Source organism: Alligator mississippiensis, chromosome 5, assembly GCF_030867095.1.
Source record: "Alligator mississippiensis isolate rAllMis1 chromosome 5, rAllMis1, whole genome shotgun sequence".
NCBI classification, from domain to species: Eukaryota; Metazoa; Chordata; order Crocodylia; family Alligatoridae; genus Alligator; species Alligator mississippiensis.
In genome coordinates, this window is record NC_081828.1 from 193332549 (window position 1) to 193347739 (window position 15191).

Genomic DNA, 15191 nt, shown 5'->3' on the forward strand with positions numbered 1-15191 from the left:
TTTATGGTGTGATAATGACTTCGCACATATGGCTGGTTTAAATGTATTGCATGGTTAACCAGTTAACTGCATAATATATGTAACATGTGGCAGGGGCCTTTGTATTCACCCCACACCCAGAAGATCATATTCTTTTGCCTGATGGTGTGCTGAGGCTGCATCTGTGCCAGACATACACTCTGCTCAGGTTTTATTTGTGCCTACCATGCCCTTGTGCCAGAATTAGCCCACCTACACAATAATGAGTGGAGCACAAATTCCTCACTTCCATCTTATTGCTCATGGCTGTAAGATGAATTTAGCATTGTCCAACTCCTCCCTATAGCTCTTTTCTCTTTCCTTAGAGAGTATAATATTATAGGTTGAGTAATTAATATGTTATTCTCCCTTTTAATATTCCCGGTTACAATCAGGTATTCCAAAAGAAATGCTGGTCACTATTGAGATTGTATCTTTGGGGGTTTCAACTTACTCAGCTCTATAATGAATGAAGCTGTTGACTCTTATGGATTCCAAAGTGATTGTTTGTTCTTTGGGCCTTTAGACTCTGGACCAGCAGTTCTCATCTTCTTTAGCCTCAAGGCACCCCACCTAGCTGAATATCTGAGTTTTGAGGCACCTTAGTTGAGAATCACTGAGCTAGAATCTAAATTAAAAGAAGATAGGAAGGCGGTCCCTTCAGACTAAATAGATTGAGAAGCAGTGCTCTAGCTGGTGCAAGGTAAGGGAGGCAAGGGTAGGACCTAATGGTGTTGTGCCCTGTTCTTTCCATTCTCTGCCCCTCCCCACTCCCAATCTCTACCTGTGAAGGGTCAAGTGTGGCCCCTGCCACTGAGGCTGTTCCTGCATGGTTTCACACCTACAGGCTTTCCCATGGGCCCCAAGAGTGTGAGAAGAGTAAAGGGGACAAGCTAGGCTGCAAAATATGTCCACCCTCCTGCAGCAGTGTTTTCTGGTAGTTGGCATAGGGGCTGTTGGCCCTTCTGTCAGGGAGGGGCAGCAGCAGTCCTGAGAAGAAGTAGCTGCAAACACTGAGTTGGGGCAGGCACAGGACACTGGAGAGGGGGAGGAGAGCACTTGCCTTCTTTCACAAGGGTTGTGCAGTGTGGTACCCTAAGGCAAAAAGACTCTCATCAAAGGCTCAGAGTATAACCTCATTAAGAATGCATATGGGGACAGTATAACCTGAAGAGTTTTGAAGTCTTGGTAAATAATTCATTTTTTTCTGAAAAATGAGCGAAGTTAATTTGTTCTTGTGGAATTGCCAGACAGTGGGCATTAAAAGTTTATTATAATGCTTTGTCTCTTGGATAAGGAAAAGAAGTATACAGTTTACAGCAGGGGCAGGCAATTATTTTGGGTGGAGGGCTGCTTACCCAGTTTTGGCAAGCTGTGGAGGGCCACATGGGTAGCCCTGCCCCTTGACATGTGCCCCACCCCCTGCCCAGCATCTTGGGACCAATGTCCCAAAGTCTCAGGGCTAGCACCGGTGGGGCCCAGAGCAGGGCACAGGCTGGCAGGGGTCTATGGAGCAGGGCTGGGCTGCAGCTGCAGGGAGAGTGGGGAGCTGGCCCGGGTCCATAGAGCCCTGCCGGCTGGGACCCTGTACTCCTGCTGCCCTGCTCTGGGCCCTGCTGGTGCTGGCCCTGGCCCTGGGATACCGGTGCAGGCCCCGTGCACCCGCTTACTCTCAGTGCCCCCCCCAGCCCTGTGGTACAGGCGGGGGGCAGAGTGCAGCCCCGATGCCCTGCTCCCCAGCAGGGAACAAACTGGTTCTGAGCGTGGGGAAAAGTGGCCCCTCCACTGCCTGGCCCTGCCCCTCCACTTGGAAGACCCAGCAGGGGCTTCTGGCCTGGGACCACATGGCTGCTCCAGCACCGGAACCTCAGGTAAGGGGCGGGGGAAAGGGCAGGGAAGGAGCTGGTGCTGAGCACGGGGAAAAGAGGCCCCTCCTCCACCCCCTGGCTGACACTCCCTGCTGCAGCCACTCGCAGCCTGTGCAGGGCTGTCCTGAACAGGCACAGGCAGCCCCATGTGGGCTGCAAGTGCCTGCAGCACAGGGCGACGGCCACGGGGTGGGTGAGAAGCTGCTTTTCCCTGTGCTCAGCACCATCTTGTAACCCAGCCCTACGCTGGCTCCAGGCTCGCCTGTTGGGGCTGTGCTGTGGTGGCAGCAGCTGTGGCCCCCCTGCTTGCTGTGTCAGGCAGTGTTTGCTGCTGCTGGCTGCCCAGAGCTTGTGCAGGGGTTTCTGGCCTGGCATGCCTGCCCCGGCGCTGGAACCTCAGGTAAGGGCTGGGGGGAAGGGCAGTGAACGAGCTGGTGCTGAGCATGGGGAAAAGTGGCCCCTCCCCTGCCTAGTGGCCGGCGCTCCCTGCTGCAGCTGCACACGGCCCACGTGGGGCTGTCCTGAGCAGCACGCAGCCTACTGGGGCTTCCGGCCTGGGGGGCGGAGTCGGGAAGGCCTGCTGTTGTGGGAGTCTGCAGGGCTTCCCCTGGGTTCTACTGCCCCTGGTTCCTGTCATTTTTGACAGGAACCAAAGTCAGATAAATATTAATTTTCTACATTTTTTAGGGGTCCCATGGGCCAGATAGAATGGCCTTGTGGGCTGGATCTGGCCCACAGGCCATATTTTTCCCACCCCTGGTTTACATGCAGAGTTGTATAGTCAGTCATTCCTAACTTATTTACTATTTTTTGAATGTAGCAAAAGGGTTCTTTATTTTTACTTTAGAGGTTAGAAAATTTAAATGTCTGAAAAAATATACACACATATGTAAAAATATTTTGGCTCTCATTAACAAATGGAGCTAATTTCTAATTGCTTGCAATCCTTCCACCTGTTGTTTTTGTTACTAATAACCACTGCTTTTGTTGGTTATCAAATTGCCCAGCTGTCCTGTTTTTTCATGACATATAATCCTCTTGATGTTTTTTCCCTATTAGAATAATTTGGTATTGGCTAAGTAATTGTATCCCATATGGCATATTTACTAGATTTTATTTTATTTTGAAGCATCTGCAAAACGGAGCTACTCCAAAGAGATGATCCCATATATTACCCATAGGTCAGCAGACGTAACTTCTGTTTCATCCAGGATCCATGGGCCACTAGATGCAACTCCAGTTTTATCCACACGCTTTAATGTATCTTCAAGACCGAGCATACCATCAGGTAACTCAAGAAGCTAATTCTGCCTATGAGAGAGGGAGATCTTAGAACAGAGCCATTTCCATTTTTATTTGATGAAAAAAATTACATAATGGGCTAGGTCCATGAGGTACGTGCAAGAAATGGCATTTGGACTTATTGTTCTTTGTGGGATAGCTATGCCAGAAGAGGTAGAGAGGTCAGTAAGAGAGACATTTTGTGTATTCCATTTGATTTTTAAATCCTAACAACATTTAAAACTGCATGCAGATAGGGCCATAGATATTAATGCATGGTTTCTAATGAGGATTTCTTAATTTTGACAATTGGAGTTTTTTCCAGTGTGCTGCTGCTTTTTCTCAGAAGTGCAGTGTGGCTAATTTAATTCTAAAAACCAAATTTAATTCTAAAGGATTAAAACAGAACCTTTTTGGAAGTGATTATGCTTTTCTTTGCTGTTTTTGTGTTAAAGTACTAATCTGTTGTACTTTATCTGATTTTACATAGCACATGCAGGGATGGAAACTCAGTCATCAGTGTGGAAGAGAAGGATAATAAACAAAAAGTCTTTCATTTCTCAGAGCAAGGGACTTAAGGGTAACTGTTTTCCTTATTAACAAAATACTTCTAGAAAACTCAACCTAAACTGAATTGTGTATTCTTGTCAGCATTGCAGAAGGATTTCAGTTTTATAATCATATTTGTCTTAAAATGTTTTACCTCCTTTCCTTATATCATTATAGATTACTGTGAGAACATACAATACTAAATTACTAAAATAGAGACTTTAAAAATAACCACTTTCACTCAGTTTATGCACCAGTTTATTGCCATTGTACATGGCTATGGAAGGAACTTATAGGCAGAACTGATCAAGCATTTTCTTGTGAATAGCTTGTCAAAAAATACTAATTTTCAAAAACCCCAAATATCTCATTTAAATATTTCCATTTGGATTAACTTCTGACAGAACAGTGTTCCCACATAAGTTTCTGTTGGAAGCCTGCCTGCTTTTCTGTCAGCTTACCTTTCAGGCTGCTGGGGAGCAAGAACCAAACACTTACATTTCATTTAAATAAATGTATACAGTCTGTATTTACATTACATACAGTATATAATTTAACAGTTAATCAAATACAGTGTTCTATAGTGCTATGAGTCAGCTGTGTTGTATCCTGAAGTGTCTCATTATACTTAGCCTCAGGACTAATTCTGGGAGCTCTTGCAAAAACTCCCCAAAACATTTTTTGGAATAAAACAATTTATGGATCAGTTCTGCAGCGATTTCCTTGACTGTTTCAGTGAGCAAGTAGAATGGATTGCCCTGGGCTCGGACTACTATGTAGACTGTAGAGTTGGGAGTTTTCTAGAGAAGACCTGTCTTGTCCATTGCCTTGAGACTAAACTTGAGGATTTCCATGTTCCCTGCTGTGGAACCAGGATCCCAGGAACCCTGTGGATTCTTAAGGCTTCCAACTATTTCAGAATTGAGAGTATAGCTGGCCTTGAAGTCCCACCTGAAGCCAGTATTTATAGAATTGTAAGTGGCCCTGTCTTAGAGACTGGAAGCTGAAAGTCTAAGAATGGCTTCTGGCATCCCTGGCTTGGAGATAACCCTACCATGTAAACTGTCTTGCACCAAAAATCCCAAACTTCCATAATTCTTGGCTTCTTAAGTCCCATAGGAGGAGAAACAATCAGCCTTGACAGTTTTGTGGGGGAAAGGACTATCTGGACTAGCAAGGGGCCACTGAGAACATTCAGAATATCCAGAAAAGAAATTTGAGACTCTGGGAGGGTTGGGGGCTAGGGAGGTGAGGGGGGGCGTGTAGTTAACAGAGTTCTTCAAATTTGTCCTCAAAGGCTTGTACCAGATGGTAGGAAGTCAGGAAATTGTGGAGGGAATGGGGAGGACTCCTTTTTCTCTCCTGGTGCCATGTTAAAGCCAGGAGAAGCAGAAGTATCAGTAAAGGAATGAGTAAGGGAGTAGAGAGAAACACTTGTAACTATGTGGGACAACAACCCATAGAAGTGAAAAGAGAAGGAACTTGTAGGTTTCACTGGGGTGCTATTTACTGCCAGGGCTCAACAGTGATTAGTATGAGGCCCCTGGCAGATGTTCAGTGAAAGATGTGATGGGATCTGATCTGTAATCCCAACAATCATAATAACAATCCCATACTACATGTGCATGGGCAGGAGGTGTGATTCTGGGATTGGGGATCAGAACCTAATTGTGCCCTCTAGCTAGTGAGAGGGGAGCCCAGGATCATGATTAACTTTTGATCATGATCCCAGGCTCCCCTTGCACTGGCAGTTAGCAAGGTGGGTGCCTGGTGTGTCCAGCTGAGAGTGCCAGTGAGCTGATGGGCACTCCCAGCCTCAGGAGCACACTAGAGCCCTTCACTCTAGTGCACTCACAAGGCTGGGAGTGCCAGTCAGCTGATTGGTCACATATTCAGTTTAAGACTTGATGGGAACCAGCCACAAAGTTATTACTAATGGCTATTAGTTATTACTGATAACTTTATGGCTTGTTCCGTGTTTTATCACACTATTAATTACATGAATGTGTGACCATGTTACTACTTAATGTGCTTACCTGGTTAATCACATTTTAAGTGTAATGTCTGCCAGTGTCCTGAGATATGATAAGCAAGCCCAGTGATTAAATGTTTTTTCCTCGTGGGGTGTGCTAGGCTCTGGATGTGTGACTCTGAGGTTAGCTGTTTTATACAGCAAAATAAATGTTTGAATTTATTCAAATAAATTAATCATATGGTATACCAGCATCATTTAAGACTGATCTTTATATTATAGTAAGCTTATTGAATATCTTACTATGTTTTTTTACAAAAGTTTACCCTTTTTATTATCTTAAAGTATAAAATACCAAGGGATAGCCTGATTTATTTGATAGAAGTATTGGTTTTGGTTTTAGGATTGTTGGGTTCCTTACCAACTCCTCAGAAAACTGAAATAGTAAGTAAATAGAACTTATTTAGAAATACATAACCATTCACTTGAACTGTTTTCAGATGCTCAAATAAGTTAAGTGAATTAAGATAGGTTTCTTAAACAATAGACTAAGCCAGGGGTGGGCAACTGTTTTGTCTGTAGGGCCACTTAACAAGTTTTGGTGAGGTGCCGAGGGCCACACACACAATTTTTTAGAAGATATCATTTTAACAAATTATAGATATAAAACAATTCATATACTAAAAATCAAATATCTACTATATTTTGTTTAAAAAAAAAAGTCTTGATTTCTACTTTTTTGAGTAGGCAATTGCATAACAGCTCAAAATAAAGTCTTATTCTTGTATAGTGGGTGGGTGGGTGGGTGGGTGGGGTGTGTATGGTGGGGGAGGGGGCGTGCTTGTGCACTAAGTCCCAGGAGCTGGCCAGGGCTGGGGGAGGAAGGTAGGGAGCAGAGGGCTCATGTAACAGAGCATATCCAGGCAGTGTGGTTCAGATGCATTCTGCCCCTCCCAATTGGCACACTACTGCCCCTGCAGGACTCCAAATAGGGTGGAGCCCTGCCTGCTCCTGTCTGGGGCACCCATGCCCCCAGCCTCAGCCCCAGCTAGCATGCACAGCTTCCTGGCAAGCTGCTCCTTGTGCACTTGCAGCTGCCCAGGTACTGAGAGCTGAAGTTGGAGTTGGAGCCCAGGTGTGCAGGCTGCCCAGGCAAGTGTGTGGGGCTCAGCCACATGCAGAGCACTGCAGGAACAGCCATGGGCTAGATCCAATTAGTTGGTGGTCTGAATCCTGCCCACAGGCTATATTTTTCCCACCCTTGGACTAAGCTATTCAATTGGGTAATTTTGGAATGTTTGGGGTTTCATGTTTGGATTTTCTATTTTAGAAGATACACACATTTTTTCTTGAGTGCAACCTGTACCTTTCCCCTCCAAATTGGGAATGGCGTATTAAGCAAGGAAACTGATTTTCTCCCTAGGATGGAAGCAGCCTGCTTTGATTCCTGCTCCAGTTCAGCAACTGTGCCATTACTATTCTGTCAGCTGAGGGGTTCATTTAACTAATATCACATTGTTCTTCACTCCACACTTGTTAATGATTGTCTTTCCTTTTTAATAGCTTGATCAAGCCAACCTTTCTTACGGCAATTTTGCAGTCTGCTGACTGCTTATGGTCTCTCTCTTCCTATTGCACAGCCCTTGAAGACTTTTTAGCTCTTCCTAAAGTCATAGATCTGCCCATGGAGACCAGTCTTCAGCAACAGCTAGGGTTTTAGTTTTAGTTAACCAGGAAAGGGAGGGTTAATCAGCTAACAGCTAGGCTTTATACATACTCTGTGCAACCATAACTCTGGAAAAATATTTTTTTCTTCATTTTACCTTTCAAAAACAAGATGTGCATTATATTCTGGAGCATGTTGTATGCAAGAAAATACAATATTAAAGTTGTTGTCAATCTAGAGCAGGATTATAGTGCTTCTATTTGTTGCCTTTCTCTGCTCCTCCACAGTAGGAGCTAGCTCTGTTGCAAGAGAAAAACTAGCTGATGTGTTTATGGTGCCCAGAATGTGTTTTATAAGAAAACTATTACGTACTATGAGATGGAGAGTTCAGATCTTACATTCTGGAAAATATGGGAAAAGAGAAAATATCTCCTGAGATTTGAATTGGTCAGGCATAGATCAGTCAACATAATTTTATGGTGAGACTGAAGCTGTAAATAGGCATCTCATTTAAGATGGGCCTCATATGTTCTCAGGTTTGACCTGAATCAAAACAGGCATAGTAAACACATCTTAACATGCACTGCTGTTCCTCTGCCAATAGGCAGTGGGTGAGAGTGCACAACCTGGACACCTTGTTGCTGTACTGATTTGCAATAACCCTGCAGACACACACAACCATGTCTAGGAAAAAAATGTTAGTACATTTTATCCCCTGTATTTCAGACTTGAAGTTGGACAATGGATTTGTCCCATGATGATTCTACAGATGTACAAAAGTCTTTCACCCAAGACAAATTCCATGTCTGTTTACAGCCTGAGGCATGAAGACATTTCCTTTTGAACTAAAAGACAATTTTTAACAACCAGTAATCCAAGGAAGCTATTGCTTTTTTCTTGTCATTAGATCTGATGCACCTGGCATATCTGCAAGGGGTTTGGCCCACTGTTTTTTTCAGGTGACAAACACTAATGTGAATATACTTGACTGTACACTTGGTTTGCAGATTAAAGTTTCTCTTTGATTTAATATTCACATGGAATACACTCTTGAACTTCATGTGTTTCATGCATGCCCGAGCAGATTCTTTTGACCACCAAGGTCTGTTGGGGGCAGCACCTTTGTCCTGGATATCTTCCTGATCCTCACTGTGCCTGCCTCTGTTCTACCAGGCATTCTCGTGCGGCCTTAGCCTGGACTATCTATCTTGCCTGTCCCGGGCTTGTGAGTGGACCCCAAAGGCTACCCTGGCTGATGTCCGGGGATCCCCTTAACTCGCCTGCCACGACTCTGAATGGAACCTCAGTGGAGGGGTTCCCCTTTGAGGCAGCCTCCAGAGTCATTGCGCCTCTTGGCGGGCACTCACAGGGCTCCGACCTCCCCTACACCCTGGCCACTCGCCACCTTCGGTCGCAGGTCTTCTGGCCCTTCTGTGTCCCTGGTTCCACTCAGTTTCTTACCCAGCCTCCTGTGGCCCTCCAGCCACGAGTCCCAGTGTCCCTGGGTTGCAGCTCAGGCATGAAGGCTTCGAGGACCTTGGTGCTAGATTCAACTATCCCGTATCCCTAGTGACCTATTCCAACCACCCTGTGACATAACGTGCGATCCCCACCACCGTGACTGCCGGAGAGATGCGACCGGTGGACCAGGAGGCCACAAAGGAATAAGGAGTGCCCTTAGCCTATGGGCCTTGTGTTTTCCCCGTGCCTATGTGTCCCAGCCCCGGTTGCTTGCCCCACTCAGGGCTCCTATCTCTCCCCTAGGCTGACCCTACTCGGGTATGGTGTCCCAGTCAACTCTTCTGGGGGATGTTGTGGGCCCGTCCGCTAGTTAACCGTCCCTGCTTGGGGTCTTCTGCCGCACCCCGCGGCTATCCCCATTGGGGCTCCCGTCGGCCCCGCCCTCATTACCTCCTCTCCGGGCTTCCCTGTAGTCGCTCTTGCCTCCTCAGCACTCGTCTCCTCCTCTGCTCTTGCCACTCACCGCTGCTCCCATCGTCAACTTCCCTGACGGCTCTTCTGCTGGTCTCCCTGCCGGCTTGCCAGTCGGTGCCTCTGCTGGCTCCGCTGCCAGCTTCTCTGCCAGCTCCATTGCCGGTGTCTTTGCCGGCTCCGCTGCCGCTTTCTCTGCCAGCTCCGCCCCCATCGTCCCGGGCTGCCTGACGCAGCGGCTGCGCCCTTCAGGGTGTGGGCTTCCCTGCCAAGCCTCTGCTCACTGGCTTTCCTCCTGTGCCTCCAGGGCCGCCTGTTGTTTCCGCTGGGTGGCGTCTCCAGCTGACGTCACTTGGCCCCAGCTGAATATGAACGTGGCTGATGAGCCGCGTGGGCGGTTCCTCTGCGCGCGCCTTCTCACTCCTTTCGGCCCCTGCAGATGGTAAGTTGGGTCTTTCTTCTATTTTGGGTTGGGGTTCTTCTGTAACCCCGGCACCCCTGGGACACTCACTTAGGCATGAAGGAAGGAGTGGGCCCAGTCATTCCTCAGTTTCTTCTTACCATACATTGCAGCAAGGGGGAGCCCCTGCTTTTCTAGATATACACTATGCTAGTATTTGTGTTGATTCCGACCCTTAGCTGGTAGTATTAGTATTTTTGCCTGTTGGCAAAAAACAGTTGCCGCCACCACCACCACCAAACAAACCCTTTCTCCTGTCCAAAATACTTTTTTATTAAGATAAGCAGTTTATAGACTAGTCCTCTGCTGTGTGTTTAACTACCCAACAGGAGGAGTTCTTATAAGACACAGCAGAGTTCTGAGGGTTCAGAAATTGCCCCAGGTAAGGTGCTCTGGTGCCATTGACAGAAGCACTGAGCAGTGTTTTATGTGGTGTTCTTTCCCTGCAAGGATTAAGAAGGGAAGAGATCCATGACAAATGTTTTTTTCCTGGAGTACTCTATGCAAGCTGTAATAAAAGGAAGGGGATAGTCTGACCTTACGGTTTAGTCAGTCTCCCTCTTAATAACCCAGGATTCCCCTCAGATCCTATTGTATGTTGACTCAAAGATTCCAGTTGTGTACATCCACGTCAGTATTAAAGGAGCAGGAAGGAGCATGACTTCAGAGGTGAACCAAGACATAAGTCATCCTTCCTGTTGGCTAACAAGATAAGACTAAACAATATCTGACTCCTCTTGTGTGCAGCCATCTTCACACCAGCCAGATCTTCTGACCTTTCAGGTTAGATCCTTTTTCCCATCGAGGCAGCATAGGCCAACCCACACTAAGTATAGCTTCAAATCATGGAAAGGCAGGAGGAAAGTGATGAGGGACACCTTCTAATAAGGGCATTCCCACTGCAATTTCCTCATTTTTTTCCAGTAAGGTGATTGTGGCCTCACAGATCCCGTGATGCCTGCCTCAGATGATGACCCTAGTGCCTTGTGCAACAGTATTAAGCATATGATGGATATTCTAGATATATTGCAGAAAGCAGGGCAGGAGATACTTCACAAGCTTCTGGATTTTTGCACCTTTTTATACCCAGCAGGCTTGTCATACTAATAAATGAGAGGGACTGTTGGAGCTGGCAGGAGACCTCTGGCACATGCTAATGTTAATCCTGTGAGCTCAGAGTCACTTCCAAGGTAATCTGGATACTTATATTCCTTCTCATTACAAGGATTGCTTTTAGTACCTACTGTCCAAGAAAGGTCAAAGCAGTTGGGTCCTCATAAAAATATACATAGGGAGAAACTCAACTTAGTTCAGCGGTAAGTATTCTATTTTGCTAACCTCTAGGTGTGTGTAGTTAACTACCCAGAACTTCTATCTGAATTGGAACAACTATATCATTTTGTGGACAAGTTATCACTGGAATACAGAGAAGAACTGAAAACTGTTATGACTCAGAGATGAGAGAGAGGTCCTTGTTGGTCTAAGGACATAGGCAGACAAGTTATTTGGGTAGACGTGATATCTTTTATTAGACCAACTAAATAGTTGGAAAAATTGTTCTTTGCAAGTTTGGGGGCACAAACACCCTTCTTCAGGCATAGAGAGAGACTGCTTGTGAATTGTGTGCTCTCCTGCATAGAATAGAAGCCAATATGCAAAATGCAGGTCTGTGAAAATGCAAATGCATGGTAGTGAGGATCAGAGGTATGAGACACAATAGGTGAGAGACAAGTGGGGATGGGGAGGGAATGTTGAACTGGTGATAGAAGAATGTAGCTGGTAAAATGCAGACGGGTTACCTGGGGTTATCAGGTGGCACAAAGTTTATAATGTAGCATAAATTAAATGTCTATATTTAGTCCATGATTTTTTTGTATCCAGTAGATTTCTGAAGTGAAGTTTGTAGGCTCGTCTACAAAATGTATTTTGTAAATTCCCTTTGAAAATTAGAACTGAGAGATTGGAGAGAGTGGTTTTTGAAAAGTGTGCACAGGTAATTGTGTACTTTTGTCTTCGATAGATTTCTGATGCACGTTCATTCTGGTAAGTAGTTGTTGTTTGGTTTCTCCTGCATATTTTCCATCAGGGTATTTAGTGCACTGGATAACATATATTACAGGTACAGGTGTAAGATCCAGGAATGGTGATAGTTCTGTTGTGGGGTGTAGTTATTGTGGGAGTGATGGAGATGTGTTGGCAGGTTTTACATTATTTGTCCTGGCCTAGTCTAGATCCATTTGGTGTGCTTTGGGCCATAGGAAGTTTGCTTCTGGTGATGAGGTTGGTGAGGTTCAGTGCTTGTTTAAAGGCTAGGATGGGTAGTTCTGGAAAGATCTCTTTAAGAACTGGGTTTTCTTCTAGTATGGGTTGCAATTGTTTGAGGATTTTCCATATAGGTTGCAGGGAGGGATGGTATGTTATAACTAATGGTGTGTAATTCGTGGGGATTTTCTTTTTGTACTGCAGCAATTCTTCATGTGGTATCTGGGTGTCTCTTTCAAAAGTATGATCTATCTCTCTGGAGGAGTGTCCTTGTTGGGTGAAAGCTTTCAGGATTTGTGAGATGGTGATCACAGGTGCTCTCCTCAGTGAAAATTCAGTGGTATCGGAGGGCTTGGACATACATTACAACTTCCTTGGTGTGTTTAGGGTGATTCCTGGTTTGGTATAGATATGTATGTTGGTCCGTGGGTTTCTTGTACATGGTGGCTTGTATTTTACCATTCTGTATATTGATCATAGTGTCTAAAAATAAAATGTTGGTGCTGGAGTAGTCAAAGAATAGTCTGATGGAGGGGTGATGGTTATTGAATTTATGATGGAAATCAAGCAGAGACTGCAGGTTTTCAGTTCAAATGATGAAGATATCTATATAACTTAGGTATAGCACGGATTTGATGGTGCAGTTCTTGAGGAATTCTTCTAGGTGGGCCATAAAAAGCTTGGCATATTGTGGAGCCATTTTGGTGCCCACAGTGGTGCCTATGATCTGGAGGAAGTGTTGGTTATTGAATTTGAAGTTGTTGTGTGAGGATGAAGTGTATAAGTTCAGTAATATCTTTGGGTCTGTACTCTGAGTTGTAATCTTACTCCTGTTGATATGTAAGGCAAGCTTAGATGGCATTCTGGTGTGGGATGTTGGTATATAAGTTGTTGACATCCATGGTGGCTAGGAGGGTATTGTTGGGAAAATGGTCTATGTTTTTAAGTCTTCGTAGGAAGTCTGTTGTGTCTTAGACACAACTTGGTCTTTGGATGACAAGAGGTTTTAGGATGGATACGATGAAACCTGGTATTTCCTCAGTTAGGGTTCCATGGTTGGTTATTCTAGGAACACATCCGTGATAATGTAGAGCCTTTGGAGATTCCCGGAAAGGTTCTGATAACAACTGAGGCCTTTCCTTAAAGAGTAATAAATGTTTTAATTAAAAATGCATGTGGTCTTCCTTTTATTGGAAGACTCCAGTAGGATTCTTTTTTTGGGGGGGGGGCCCATACATTCCAGTGCAAAGAATGAAGCAAACACTTCCTGCAGGCAGAGTACTGTTATGAGCCTCAGAGGGACTAAAAACTGTGGAGAAACAAGCAGAGGTTTCAGTAAAAATGACCCTCTATTTCTTCCTCTGCTGCTGCATATATTTGCATTTTTCACCAGATAACAGGTTTGATACCAGTTTGGAGAGTGTGATTGAAACACTGGAGCACCTTTCCCTTTCCTTCCCCATGTTGAAAACTGGCTCCTACTTTCAGAAAGCCTAGACTCAGAACATTTCAAACTAGTGGGCACTGGAAATGTCAAGAGTTGTATTAATTCCAGTCCTTTTTGTGTGATGGTTCTCATGAGATGCTGCTAAAACTAGCAGTGGATTTCTTTCTACAACTTGGAGCAGTAGCATAAGTGCACTAAGAATTCTCATCCCAAAGAGGAAAGGGGCTTAGATTCCTGTTTTGAACAGAATTCATATATCGTTTCAAGTTCAGGAAAACAATTCTGCCTTCATAATTCTCTCATTAGGTCCTCAAATATATATTTATAGCTCTTTAAAGCTTAGGGTGTCCCTTGATAACATTTGTTTTAGTAATATTCAGTTATATGCTTAATAATAAGCCTACACTGAGGGAGTTTATTGTATTATAGTAGTCTCAAGCACCTTATTCATTACAGCAACTGTAATTCCAGAAGGGGGTCATGTGTCAGCAACATTTGCAAATAACTTCCCTCTCCCCCAGTGAATTTTCTCACTCTTTTGTGGCTAGATTTCTTAAGGGTGAGACCATCTCATATTTTTACCAAGTTCAGGAATTCCTTCCCTCTTGGGACCTCACAATACTGTTAATAGACTGATGAATCCTTCTGTTGAGCTTTTAGCAATCTGTTCCCTATATTGCCTATCAATGAAAGCTGCCTTTGTAGTAATTGTCACATGAGTATGAAAAGTACAGGAGATTTACATCTTCAGGGTAGATCCCTCTTAAGTTCTGTCTCAAAAGAATAGGATTGGTCTCAGTGCCCATCCCCATCTTGCCTCAGACTACCAATTTATGAACCAATTTATTCATCTCTCACACTCATTGTAGTAGAGCTCAGGGAGCCTCTGCTACCTATCTAGAAAATGGTCTTATTTTTTAAATTTATTAGGTAGCTTTGGGGAGTTTGGTCTACACATTCACAAGGTATTTTTCCTTCGGTAAAGGTTTCCACATTGGATGCCTGGCATGGTAGGGTAGCCTGTTCAATCACTGGCTAAGTGGAACTCCTACTTTCTTCTCTCCAGTATACATACAACTGCTTGTTAGTTTCCTTGAATCCTTTTGGACAATCCCTGGGAGAAAAAAAGGCAAGTAGCTGGGTTTTTTTGGGGAGATACACAAATAAAAATTAACTTTGTATATTTATGTATTGTTTCCATACATGAAAATGAACACTGAGGGAGTTTATTATTGTAGTCTCAAGCACCTTATTCATTACAGCAACCTTAGTTGTTAGTTAGGCTCTCACTTAAAAATATGATGTGGTTTTAAATTCTTTATGTTCTGTAGTTCTATAAAGTACAGCAAAACATTTGTTTTACTTTCAGGAACCACTCTGTATTTCTGGGAAGAGTTACACTCTGCTGAGCTCAAGGTCTTCAGAAACAAAAAGGAGCTGAACATTTAGTAATATGGGTCTGGCTTAAAATCTTTTTTGTAGCATAATTCAGTAACTACAAACTTAAATAAAAGGGCCATTGTCATTGCACTATAGTTTGAAAATCATGCTACTTTATATATCAGTGTGCAGGTTTGCATCTTGGTCCCGTTTTCACAATTGTGGAAGAAAATAGGGGAAAATGTCAGTTACAAAAGACAGAACATATTGTACAAAAGCTGTAGTTTGTTACCTTTCTCCAGTGGGGTTATTTTTTTCCCAAGGTACACAGACTAGTGTGCATCATCTAGCTGTGC

At 44.3% G+C, this 15191-nt stretch overlaps 1 protein-coding gene across 1 annotated transcript in view; it reads left to right on the forward strand.

Annotated features, from left to right (window-relative positions):
• CCDC7 (coiled-coil domain containing 7) overlaps positions 1 to 14985 on the forward strand; it is a 213810-nt gene extending 198825 nt beyond the window's left edge. Inside the window, exons 31-34 of the mRNA XM_059729133.1 lie at positions 3016 to 3174; positions 3658 to 3747; positions 6092 to 6132; positions 14825 to 14985. Of these exons, the coding sequence (XP_059585116.1) occupies positions 3016 to 3174; positions 3658 to 3747; positions 6092 to 6132; positions 14825 to 14896 (362 nt within the window). The 3' untranslated portion in view covers positions 14897 to 14985. The remainder of the gene's footprint in view (positions 1 to 3015; positions 3175 to 3657; positions 3748 to 6091; positions 6133 to 14824) is intronic.
• The last annotated feature ends 206 nt before the right edge of the window (positions 14986 to 15191 follow it).